Below are 13,455 nucleotides of genomic sequence, written 5' to 3' on the forward strand. Positions count from 1 at the left end.
CAGCTCATGTTCACATGTTGATTCGTGGTTTGCTTCAGTTTTTGATCGACTGCAGAATATTTTGAAGGTTATCTGCTATAAAAAGCCAGAAGAGGAAAATCTGCTTCATGTGTTTCTGTTTGATCCTCAGTGACTTTGACACAAAGGCCTCTGCTGTGATGATCACACCTCTGATCAAGTCTCACAGTGTCACAACTGATAAATGATCAGAGTTAGAATATTTCTGACTGTCTGCTGTGTGCCGTGACCTTTGACCTGCTAAAGACAGTCAGCTGTGGATTATTCATTGTTGTGTCTGATACTTAGAACCGTGAGGAAGAAGCTACACAGTTAATCAGGGTCCCCTCTCTCTGAATCAGGAAATGTGGACAGGCCGCGTGTGGGCCGCGGGCCATACGTTGAGTATCACTGTTTGAAATGTGAACATTGTTCTGCTGCAGTCAATGGACTAAACCAGAGAAGAAGAAAACAGACTTTACCATGAAGATCCTCAGTGTGGATCAGTATAATATCAGCCTGATGTCTGCAGTTTAGTGTCAGCACAACTTTCACATCATATTCATCTCAGCACAACTAAAACATGCTGACTGACCTCAGAGTTTTAAGTTTACATCCTGGAATCTCCAGGAAACCACACAGATGCTTCACTCCTGGATCCTGCAGGTTGTTCTTGTACAGGTCCAGCTCTCTCAGATGGGAGGGGTTGGACTTCAGTGCTGCTGCCAAATAATCACAGCTGATCTTTGACAAACCACAGCGCCCCAATCTGTATAAAGAATGAAAGATGTAAGTTTATTAGACAAAGTGCTTGAAATCATTCAGTGTTTCATCATCTGTTCAGAGCTGAAGAAGGTTCAGAATGTAGAAGTTTAGAAAATGGAAACTCCAAACAGCTGAAGCCAACAGGAAGCAGCTTCAAACAAACACAACAAGAGAAAAAACTCTGAATGTTTCACATTAAAGTCGTACATTTCTCATAAAAACAGGACAAAGACTTGAAAAAGTCGTGTTTTTCCTTCCAGGAACCACATGGCTTCACTTTTAAAGGTGAAGTGTGAAAGAAATGGACATATTTGAAGTCCAACACCTTTTTCCAGTCACATTATTAAAGCAGACAAACTACAAGCTCATTTTCATTCCAACAAGTCATCTTCTGACCTGTACTAACAACACTGGTCTCTATGTGCAGCTGGCTGTGAGACCAGTGCTCAGGGAGCATCTACAAAGTGCAACACTGAAAGAACATCACACACTCATTTGCTTCCAGCACTTTCACACAAACATCTACTGTCATTATTGTCACCAAACTCTGTGGATCCTTTATTGCAAATTCAAATGGGATCAAATGGTCAGACAAAAGAGGGTTATGAGGAAATATGATGAAATGTTGTGTATTAGCAGCAAGTTATTGAATCATTTTCCTCAGAAACCAAACAAAATGATTGACAAACATGTTTTTACAAACTCAGTGTTGGACTTGGATCAGCAGGATAAGCTGATGTTTAAAGGCATTTGCGTCTCGCTGTATGAGAGTCCAGTTATTACTCAATATTTATGGATGATGTTCTTTCAGTGTTGCACTTTGTAGACGCTCCCTGAGCCTCACAGCCAGCTGCACATGGACCAGCTGACATTACCCAGCATTAGAGGCGGCTGTAAAAAATGAATGTTCCCATTTAAATGGTTTTAATTTGAATAAAACGATGTTGATTCATTCAATCCTGAATCGATGTTTAATATAAATGTATTTTGCCAGAATCTCAGGTTAAAGCTCACAAACTATTTCAACAAGCAGCAAACAGCTAAAACAGTAAATGAGAGCAGCTAAACACACAAAGATGGAAACACAGAGCGTGGATCGTTCACTCGACGGCACGTACACGGACACGCCGTCGGGGCTGAAAGTGGACAGCTCACAGATCCTGAAGCTGCAGGTTTCATCTGTCTCCAACCAAAACTAAGTGAACCAGCAGCAAAAGAAGATCCAAACTCTGCTTCACGTTTGATAAATATGCTCATGAATTCTCTCTGACTTTGGCTGTTCCTGCCTGCACAGCTCTCTCTCTCTCAGTGTACTCCAAGAACAGCTTCAAACATCTGTTTCTGCATCATTCACTGTTTATTAGCCACCAGTCTGCTGTTGTGTTCAGTGCTGTCGGCCTCTGACAGTAAAGCCTCATTTCTGCTGTTCCATGGAAACTTTTTAAAATGATGACAGATTACAAACTCTCAGCTGTGTCTGTAATCAAACCTCTGTAACTTTGCTTCACTTCAGCAGCATCAGCTCATGTTTACATGTTGATTCGTGGTTTGCTTCAGTTTTTGATCGACTGCAGAATATTTTGAAGGTTATCTGCTATAAAAAGCCAGAAGAGGAAAATCTGCTTCATGTGTTTCTGTTTGATCCTCAGTGACTTTGACACAAAGGCCTGTGCTGTGATGATCACACCTCTGATCAAGTCTCACAGTGTCACAACTGATAAATGATCAGAGTTAGAATATTTCTGACTGTCTGCTGTGTGCCGTGACCTTTGACCTGCTAAAGACAGTCAGCTGTGGATTATTCATTGTTGTGTCTGATACTTAGAACTCTGAGGAAGAAGCTACACAGTTAATCAGGGTCCCCTCTCTCTGAATTAGGAAAGGTGGGCAGGCCGCGTGTGGGCCGCGGGCCATACGTTGAGTATCACTGTTTGAAATGTGAACATTGTTCTGCTGCAGTCAATGGACTAAACCAGAGAAGAAGAAAACAGACTTTACCATGAAGATCCTCAGTGTGGATCAGTATAATATCAGCCTGATGTCTGCAGTTTAGTGTCAGCACAACTTTCACATCATATTCATCTCAGCACAACTAAAACATGCTGACTGACCCCAGAGTTTCAAGTTTACATCCTGGACTCTCCAGGAAACCACACAGATGCTTCACTCCTGGATCCTGCAAGTTGTTGTTGTACAGGTCCAGATGTCTCAGATGGGAGGGGTTGGACTTCAGTGTTGCTGCCAGATAATCACAGCTGATCTCTGACAAACCACAGGTCTCCAATCTGTATAAAGAATGAAAGATGTAAGTTTATTAGACAAAGTGCTTGAAATCATTCAGTGTTTCATCATCTGTTCAGAGCTGAAGAAGGTTCAGAATGTAGAAGTTTAGAAAATGGAAACTCCAAACAGCTGAAGCCAACAGGAAGCAGCTTCAAACAAACACAACAAGAGAAAAAACTCTGAATGTTTCACATTAAAGTCGTACATTTCTCATAAAAACAGGACAAAGACTTGAAAAAGTCGTGTTTTTCCTTCCAGGAACCACATGGCTTCACTTTTAAAGGTGAAGTGTGAAAGAAATGGACATATTTGAAGTCCAACACCTTTTTCCAGTCACATTATTAAAGCAGACAAACTACAAGCTCATTTTCATTCCAACAAGTCATCTTCTGACCTGTACTAACAACACTGGTCTCTATGTGCAGCTGGCTGTGAGACCAGTGCTCAGGGAGCATCTACAAAGTGCAACACTGAAAGAACATCACACACTCATTTGCTTCCAGCACTTTCACACAAACATCTACTGTCATTATTGTCACCAAACTCTGTGGATCCTTTATTGCAAATTCAAATGGGATCAAATGGTCAGACAAAAGAGGGTTATGAGGAAATATGATGAAATGTTGTGTATTAGCAGCAAGTTATTGAATCATTTTCCTCAGAAACCAAACAAAATGATTGACAAACATGTTTTTACAAACTCAGTGTTGGACTTGGATCAGCAGGATAAGCTGATGTTTAAAGGCATTTAAGTCTCGCTGTATGAGAGTCCAGTTATTACTCAATATTTATGGATGATGTTCTTTCAGTGTTGCACTTTGTAGACGCTCCCTGAGCCTCACAGCACAGCACATGGACCAGCTGACATTACCCAGCATTAGAGGCGGCTGTAAAAAATTAATGTTCCCATTTAAATGGTTTTAATTTGAATAAAACGATGTTGATTCATTCAATCCTGAATCGATGTTTAATATAAATGTATTTTGCCAGAATCTCAGGTTAAAGCTCACAAACTATTTCAACAAGCAGCAAACAGCTAAAACAGTAAATGAGAGCAGCTAAACACACAAAGATGGAAACACAGAGCGTGGATCGTTCACTCGACGGCACGTACACGGACACGCCGTCGGGGCTGAAAGTGGACAGCTCACAGATCCTGAAGCTGCAGGTTTCATCTGTCTCCAACCAAAACTGAGTGAACCAGCAGCAAAAGAAGATCCAAACTCTGCTTCACGTTTGATAAATATGCTCATGAATTCTCTCTGACTTTGGTTGTTCCTGCCTGCACAGCTCTCTCTCTCTCAGTGTACTCCAAGAACAGCTTCAAACATCTGTTTCTGCATCATTCACTGTTTATTAGCCACCAGTCTGCTGTTGTGTTCAGTGCTGTCGGCCTCTGACAGTAAAGCCTCATTTCTGCTGTTCCATGGAAACTTTTTAAAATGATGACAGATTACAAACTCTCAGCTGTGTCTGTAATCAAACCTCTGTAACTTTGCTTCACTTCAGCAGCATCAGCTCATGTTCACATGTTGATTTATGGTTTGCTTCAGTTTTTGATCGACTGCAGAATATTTTGAAGGTTATCTGCTATAAAAAGCCAGAAGAGGAAAATCTGCTTCATGTGTTTCTGTTTGATCTTCAGTGACTTTGACAAAAAGGCCTCTGCTGTGATGATCACACCTCTGATCAAGTCTCACAGTGTCACACCTGATAAATGATCAGAGTTAGAATATTTCTGACTGTCTGCTGTGTGCCGTGACCTTTGACCTGCTAAAGACAGTCAGCTGTGGATTATTCACTGTTGTGTCTGATACTTAGAACTGTGAGGAAGAAGCTACACAGTTAATCAGGGTCCCCTCTCTCTGAATTAGGAAAGGTGGGCAGGCCGCGTGTGGGCCGCAGACCATACGTTGAGTATCACTGTTTGAAATGTGAACATTGTTCTGCTGCAGTCAATGGACTAAACCAGAGAAGAAGAAAACAGACTTTACCATGAAGATCCTCAGTGTGGATCAGTATAATATCAGCCTGATGTCTGCAGTTTAGTGTCAGCACAACTTTCACATCATATTCATCTCAGCACAACTAAAACATGCTGACTGACCTCAGAGTTTCAAGTTTACATCCTGGACTCTCCAGGAAACCACACAGATGCTTCACTCCTGAATCCTGCAGCTTGTTCTTGTACAGGTCCAGCTCTCTCAGATGGGAGGGGTTGGACTTCAGCGCTGCTGCCAGATAATCACAGCTGATCTCTGACAAACCACAGCCCATCAATCTGTATAAAGAATGAAATATGTAAGTTTATTAGACAAAGTGCTTGAAATCATTCAGTGTTTCATCATCTGTTCAGAGCTGAAGAAGGTTCAGAATGTAGAAGTTTAGAAAATGGAAACTCCAAACAGCTGAAGCCAACAGGAAGCAGCTTCAAACAAACACAACAAGAGAAAAAACTCTGAATGTTTCACATTAAAGTCGTACATTTCTCATAAAAACAGGACAAAGACTTGAAAAAGTCGTGTTTTTCCTTCCATGAACCACATGGCTTCACTTTTAAATGTGAAGTGTGACAGAAATGGACATATTGAAATCAATGATATCAAAGCTGGAATCAAATGAGTCCAAGTCTTCTGCTGACTCAGCATCACATACATCTTTGCTCCTTGTTCTGCATCCCCACCATAAATATAAAGAGGCAAAACTCACATTTTCCAAAATCCTCTTTAAGCTTCGACAATAAAGGAAGATAGTTTTATACAAGTCTTTGTGGTTTTCTTGTCACCCAGATGCCCGAGTACTTAAACTTGTTATAGCTGGGTTTAAAAGGGGCTAAAACACACAAAACTCCCCAGTTGTCGTACAGATAGACTTTACCTCGCTCTTCCCGAAATTCACTTTATATCCAGAAATTGTCCCAAATTCCTTAAGTATGCATTAAGGTGACCTTGAGGCTCTTAAAGTAGCCTATAAATAAAATGTATTATTATTATTATTGTAAGTCTATCCAAAAGTTTGTGGAGGCTGTTCGATGGGTTGGAAATAAATAAAATCATGTCGTCGGCATAAAGAGAGACTTCATGTTCGATACCCCCTCGATGTTTTCCCTCAACACCAACACATTGTCTCAGAGCAACAGCTAGCGGTTCAATGGCAAAAAGGAGACAGAGGGCATCCCTGTCCTGGGGGGCAGATTATTGTTAGTCCGGACGGCTGTTAGAGGGGAGCAATACAATACTTTTATCCAAGATAGAAAAATCAAAGCCACATTTTTTAAGCGTATAAAAAAAATCCCATCTCACCCGATCCAACGCCTTTTCTGCGTCAAGCCAAATTACAGCTTCCAATGTATCACCTTTAACATGGGTATAAATGATATTTAATAGAGCTCTAATGTTCAAAAAAAGAGTGCCTAATAAAGCCCGTCTGGTCTGGTGAAATAATGGAGCGACGGGCCAACACTTGAGCCAGGATCTTGGTGTCTGTGTTGAACAAAGATATTAAACGACATGAACGATGATCTAAATGGTCTTTTTCCTGTTTTACAATTAAACACATCACTGCTTGATGCATTGTTGGAGGCAACGACTGTGAGAGGAAGGATTCTTCAAAAGTTGATTTTAACAGTGAATTCAGTCGGTCAGAAAACTTTATGAAAAAATCAGATGGATACCCATCGGGGCAGCAGATTTTCCAGACTGCATGCTCCGTACGGCCGTTTCAATTTCAACATTAGAGACAGGTTCCTCCAGACTAGCGATCGCATCTTCTCCCAAGGAGGGAATATCAAAAAACTTATTGAAATCATTGTGGATCTCAAGGATAGTTTGGTTGTCTGTAGACCTTATTCCCTGGTCATTGTAGAGCTCAAGGATAGTTGGTTAGCTGTTCTTAGTCGTAGCTGGTGAGCTGATAACTCGCCTGTTTTTTCTCCATGTTCATAAGCGTAGCTGCAACTTTGACTCAGCCTGTTTTGTAGATATGAGATTGTATTCAGTTTGTCATTGTAACCGCTGTGTATATAATACAGGCTCAGGAGAGTGGCTGTACACACCATGTAGTTTAGTCATTTCATCAGCTAACTGAGAGAGGCGCTCGGTCGCTATTTTATTCTGTTTGGCACAAAATGAAATTATTTGGCCTCTCAGATGCTTTTAGACATTCCCAAATATATGTTTTATGGACATTAGAAAAAAAAGAGTATTGACGTGAAGCAGGATTATGAAATCTCCATACATCAGCTAGCCCATAATTATCAAGTAAGCTCTGAATGACGCATGGTGAGTTTGGACTAAGTGTACTTTTGTGTGAACTGTGGTCCATAGCAGATAATGAGCAGTTTAGGTCTCCCTCAAAGATGATATTGTGTGATGACATATTGGGGAGCCGCGCAAAGACATTAGTGAAAAATCTGTGATCGTCCCAATTAGAGGCGTAGATATTTGCTAAGATCAAAGGAAAACCATAAACTATATTTTCTGCACTATAAGTCGCACTTAAAATCCTGTAATTTTCTCATAAATCGACAGTGCGCCTTGTGGATGAATTCTGGTTGTGCTTACTGACCTTGAACTGATTTTATGTGCTACACGGCGCTCAGAAACCTTTCAAAAAATGTCTTGGTACGACTTTGCTAAGCTACGAGGCCGCACCGCTTGATGGATTGTTGGAGCATTACAGCTACGAGGAGCCTCGCGGAGTGATACGTACTCTGCTTCAACGTAATATTACTGTACTGAGTGTGTATAAGGACCATAAATGGCACCTGTAAGAGACACGGTTACAAAGAGGATTTCAAACTCCAGGCTGTCAGTCACGCAGTAGAACCTGGGAACAGAGCAGCTGCTTGTTATTATGCTCAGCGTCTGTTAGTTTACATTTTGACTGCACGATTGTGAGCTTTTTGTTATGCACAAAAACAACATTGTTTTCTTTTATTTATGGAGCATTATTATTTAATAAATGCTGATCATTTATTTCTGAGTAATTGTTTCATGTACATCTACGCTGTATGTTAATAAAAGTGCCTGTGTGAGATTTGGGACACAGCTTTGACTAAGAACTCTCTTTTTGTTCGTACTTTCTGGCTTTAAAAATATCGAGATATATATCGTATATCGCCATCCAGCTAAAGAATATCGAGATATATATCGTATATCGCCATCCAGCTAAAGAATATCGAGATATGAACTTTGGGTCATATCGCCCAGTCGTAATATTGCAATAGGTTGTCCGTTAAACTCAAGCGGGGCTTGGGCCCTGGCACGGCGTAGCCACACAATCCTGGTAGTAGTGACGCTCGGCTATGACGGCGTGCGGGTTACCAGCTGGCTTTCTCAGGATAGGGCTCCTGTGTGAGCGGTCGACAATAACGTCTTTATCCATACCCAGCACTTCACGTAGTAGCACGGATACGGCCGTGGAGGAGCTCGAGTCCAGGCCCTCTGGGATCCCTATGATGTGGATGTTAGCTCTCCGCTTCCTGCCTTCATCACATTTATCCTTCAGGTCAGACAGCTCCTCCTTCATACTCTCTACTGTAGACTGCAGGGTGGTCACCTCATCGCTCCACATTGACAGCCCATCCTCAGCTTCTTTCACTCTAACCTTTACTCCATCAACTTCGCCGCACGTCGCCGCAATGCTGTTAGCGATCTCATTTCTCAGTCCTTGCACGTCAGCCCTTATATTGTCAAAATCTTCTTTCAATGCATTTCTGAGTTCTTCTTTTAACAGCGTGCTAATGTCCTCTTTAATGGATTGAAGAAGCTCCAGTTTTAGAGCAGTAGGATCCACATCACGCGCGTCTGTTGAGTCTGCTCTTCAGCGGCCGTAGAGCTGGACGCTGCCCTTTGGCCATCATTGATACTCTCGCCCGAGATCGCACCGGGGCTAAAATATTCACCTGCTCAGCTGTTTTTGATCAGTTTGAGCCTGTGTGGTTTGATCAGGTGGAGGAACGATGTGATGCTATAAAGACATCATCTTGTCCAAATGATGTTGTTCCAACACGTGTTTAAAAAGATTTTAAAGGTTGTTGGTTCCGACATCTTAGCGATTTTTAACAGCAGTCTTAGTTCAGCTGTTGTACAGCCTGTTTTAAACATGCTGTTGTACAGCCTGTACTAAAAACCTGATCTGGATCCTCTGTCCGCTCAAACTTCAGGCCTATTTCAAAGCTTCCCTTCCTGTCGAAGATTTTGTAAAAGATTATATTTGTTCAGCTGCAATCTGTTGTAAAGGTTTCAGTCTGGTTTTAAAGCTCTTCACAGCACTGAAACTGCACTTTGAAAAGTTCTTAATGATCTTTTATCAGCCACTGATCAGGAGACTCAGCTGTGCTTTTGGATCTGACCGCTGCCTTTGACAATGTTGACCACAGCATCTTGATCTCACCATTGGAGCATGGCGGCATCAAGGGCGCTCTATTAGACTGGTTCAGCTCTTTTATTAAATCGCATTATTACATTTGGGGCTTATATTTGACGGCAATGTGACCTTTGAAAAACAGCTGAGCTCAGTTGTACAGCGGTCTTTCTTCAAACTGAGGCTTTTATCTAAGGTGAGATCATTTATATCTTTTAAAAACCTTGAACGGGCGATCCACGTTTTCATGACATCCCAGCTGGATTATTGTAACTCCTTATATGTTGGAGTTAGTGGGACCTGCCTGGCAAGACTGCAGCTGGTCCAGAAAGCTGCAGCTCGTCTTCTGACACAAGCTCAAAGACATTTATCGTCCCAACAACCATATATACGCTGGTCCCCCGCTGTAACACAGTTCACCTTTGGCGGCCTCGCTGTTTTGCTGATCTTTTTTGTGCAATTTTGCATGTTTTGTTTTTTACAGCGCGTTGTGTTCTGCGTCCTGATTGGCTGTAGACCATTGTCAGCCAATCTCGTGCCGTGTCTCCTGTACAGTACAGAATGTGTTCAAATTTACAGCAGTGTGACTCTGCAGTGCTGCACTGTATGTTTGTACGTTTTGTCCCCAACAAACAACAGTGATGACGAGACGTTTTGCACCTGTGGTAGCAGCCAAAGGCAGAGGAAGATGCTGACCATCATAGTTTCAACAAGGAGGCAAAAAGGTTGTAACTGTCCACAACAAGAACATCGTAAGGATGGAGTCAGCTTTGGCTTTGTGGATCAGTGACCGCAGGAAAAAGAACATCGTGCTGGACACCAACATTATCTGCATAAAAACTCAAAAGCTTTATGAAACTTTACCTGACAGCGAGGAGCCCAGGCCATGGACGAGTGCTCCTCACACAGAACCAAGCTCATTTAATGCCAGCAAAGGCTGATTTGACACATTTCAGAAACACTTTGCTTTCATTCTTTAATAATGAACTTATTTTTCTATGAAGGTTTGAACTTTGTTTAAACAAGAGAGAAAAGTGTGAAAATGTTCATGCCTGTCTGAGAAAAGTGTAGAAAGTGTGCAGTGAGGGTTTAACTGCCTTAAAACTTCTATAATAATTGTAAAACATAAAGCTGCTACTTCATTCTGAGACTTATTTTTAGAACGTAACTCGATAAACGAGCGACCGCAGTAATGTATTGTGTTTATTTTGAAAACGCTCAACAGGATCTTCAGATTTATTTTGAAAGGTTTATCTGGAAAACACACCAACACATAACCAGGAAACAAAGAGTGTGATATGAAACGATAGGCGTTTTCATATGGTCATCATATATACATCGTTCTATCGAACAGCCCCAGCTCCTGCTGTCAGTTGCTGGCTTTTAATACAGCATGAGAGTTATTTGATATTTTTGTGTGATATTAATATTATGAGTTATTTTAATAGTTATTTTGGATTCTTGTACAGCACTGTGGTCAACGCTGCTGTTGTAATTAATGTGCTATAAACACATAAACAATCTGCAGTTAAACATCCAAAACTAAAGATGTGATCGCTGCCTTTAGAAAATGTGCTGATGCACAAGATATCAGCTCCATTAAGGTGGAATGTGGCCGTGTTAGAAACATGTTGGAAGAAGTTTGAAGCTGAAACTGTGAAGCTGAGAGTGAAAGAGCTCCAGCGTCTGTCACAGGAAACTTTTTTATTTCCACACTGATGAAAGCATCAAGCTTTGATTTCCTGCTGCTTTTATTGAGTCACACTGTGAAACTGAGCCACAGCTGAACCAGCATCCCTGTACAGCAGACACTTACAGCGCTTGGCTGCTTCCATTGAACCCTCTGCACAGAGCTTCAGTTTCCTCTTCTGGTCCCAAAGTGCAGAACAACAAGGTTTCAAACAGCTTCGTTCCAGCAGCATCAGCCACAGACATGCAGAGAGAATCCTTTGGTTGTGTTGTGTGTTTGCATATCTGCTGTCTGTGTTGCTTTGTGGGGATGGATCATCTACTGCAGCTCCAGAAAAACAAGCTGGACCTGAACCTGGTAGCTTCACTTAGAAGACACTTGTGACGGGAACGTGTGAGAAGTTTTGTGCAGACAAGTGTGGATTTAGAGTGTGGGACGAGCTCTCCACAGTCTTTGTGGAGATCCACATTCTGCATACTGCCTGTGAGAAGCTGCAGACATTTGTCCTCCAAATCCACTGAGCAGCTGCTCGTGGTGGTATTAGCTTCATGTGTGCGTGTTAGCATGAAGCCTCGGTCACACTCTGCTGTGGACACGGTCACGGACAGCTGGACGCCTGATGGACGAGTCGTCCTTCCTGTTAAACTTCTTTGAGCATGAGAATAGCATGAGAAGCTCAGTGGACACTGTTCAGTGTTTTAACTCTCGCTTTCACTTCAGCTTCACCAACAACAGCACAAGCAGAGCAGCCCACTGCCTGCATGGCTGGGACAGCGCCCCCTGGTGACTGTAAACCACTACAACATGTAGACGGCCGTCTGCAGGCTGGATGTAGCACCACCGCAGAGACGTGCTGCAGCTCTGTTTAGTTACCCAGCTGACAGCAGAGGCTGTAGTTTACTGTTACCAACATGGAAAACTGAAGGTTCATCAGCTGGAGCTACAGAGCTGGAGAACAAAGGAGACTGAGAGGCCAGAATGATGTGGGAGGAAACATCAAGAGCCTGTTTGAAAGGAGACACATGTGGATGCTGTGCCAGTCTGTGGTCTGTCAGAAGTCAGCTGAGTCACACTGCAAGAAGCTGCAGAATCTCAGAGGAGGAGATCTGGAAGTGTTTGTGGGACAAACTGGACTCAAAGAAAGAAGATGTTTGTGAAGTCTTTGGTGGAGGTGAGCAGTGTGAAGCAGAACACATGCAGATCAATCAGGAGGTCAGCATCAGTGTCTCCTTGTGGTGGACGGTAAAAGAATCAGAGCCAACGCTCCCGTCCACCCTCGGCATGAAGCAGTGCTGTTTCTGAAACAGGAGGACAAGTCCAGAGAAGACAGAGGAAGTAAAGATGAGGGTGGGACAGGACAGCAGGACGTCCTTCAGACCTGCAGCTCCATCACACTGCTGTAGGTCCTCTTCATCACACATGTACCTGCAGCCTGTCTTCAAGTCCAGGAGTCACCTCCACACAGTGTAGAAGCCTCCTGTGCAGACCATGGAGTCCAGCCTCTGTCAGGGAAGTCGGCACTAAAGCCTGAAAGACTTCAATCTGTCTCTGCTCCACCCGAGAAACACCAGCACCGTACTTGTTGTGCATTCAAGGAGGGAACATCAGCACTGCATCGTGGGAACAACACCGCAGGAACAAAGACACAGCACGGCCGACGAAGGACGAGGACAAAGGAAAGGTGAGTGAGAAGACCCTGGTGGTGTGGACGGACCTGCAGGGGCTCCAAGACTGAGGAGCAGAGACGTCCATGTACCAGCTGAGGATGCTGCAGTGATCCAGGGAGCTCGGTCCAATCTGAGGCCGTGTGAACTACGTGGACCACAGTTTCTTCACAGACTTCAGCCACGTGAACATCTGGAGATCCAACAGTGCACAAGCTGTGAACCATCAGCTGTTTCACTCATGAGCTGCTGTAATGAGAGCTGCTGGAATCATCTCGAGCAGCAGGAAATCACTGATGTTGTTTCTAACCAAAGATATGGGACTGAGCTCCGCTGAGCTCCTTCTACTTTCATCCAGATAGAAACTGCTACAGTCTGCTGATTATTGCTTTGCCTCCATCACACGAGCTCTTTATCCTGTTCTTCACTCTCATTGGTTCTTTGTCTGCTTGTTTTTACAACAGTAGTCTTCTTATTGGTCAAAGAAGACAATCAGCTGTGACTAAATGTAGCTCCTACAGCAGTGATGGGAATAACTACTGAAGCTAATCCAGTATCAAAGCTCAGGAATCAGCAGCTCCCACCTCGTTTTCTTTCAACAACTATTTTTAGCTGCTGTGTTTTTGTGTTTCTGCAGACCTCAGACATCCTGCTGCTCTGGACAACTTTTTCATTCTTTTTTATCATTAT

At 42.8% G+C, this 13,455-nt stretch overlaps 1 protein-coding gene across 4 annotated transcripts in view; it reads right to left on the reverse strand.

Annotated features, from left to right (window-relative positions):
* Positions 1-13,455, reverse strand: part of LOC146492337 (NACHT, LRR and PYD domains-containing protein 3-like) — a 71,324-nt gene that overhangs the window by 27,291 nt on the left and 30,578 nt on the right. For 3 of the 4 annotated variants that reach the window (XM_085150997.1, XM_085150995.1, XM_085150994.1), the window contains 3 exons: positions 5,153-5,326; positions 2,874-3,047; positions 593-766 (listed from right to left, as the gene is read on the reverse strand). In XM_085150997.1, the coding sequence (XP_085007123.1) occupies positions 593-766; positions 2,874-3,047; positions 5,153-5,326 (522 nt within the window). The remainder of the gene's footprint in view (positions 1-592; positions 767-2,873; positions 3,048-5,152; positions 5,327-13,455) is intronic. The other variant, XM_085150996.1, reaches the window with a different exon arrangement.

This window comes from Neolamprologus multifasciatus, chromosome 23 (genome assembly GCF_963576455.1).
Source record: "Neolamprologus multifasciatus chromosome 23, fNeoMul1.2, whole genome shotgun sequence".
Lineage (NCBI taxonomy): Eukaryota > Metazoa > Chordata > Actinopteri > Cichliformes > Cichlidae > Neolamprologus > Neolamprologus multifasciatus.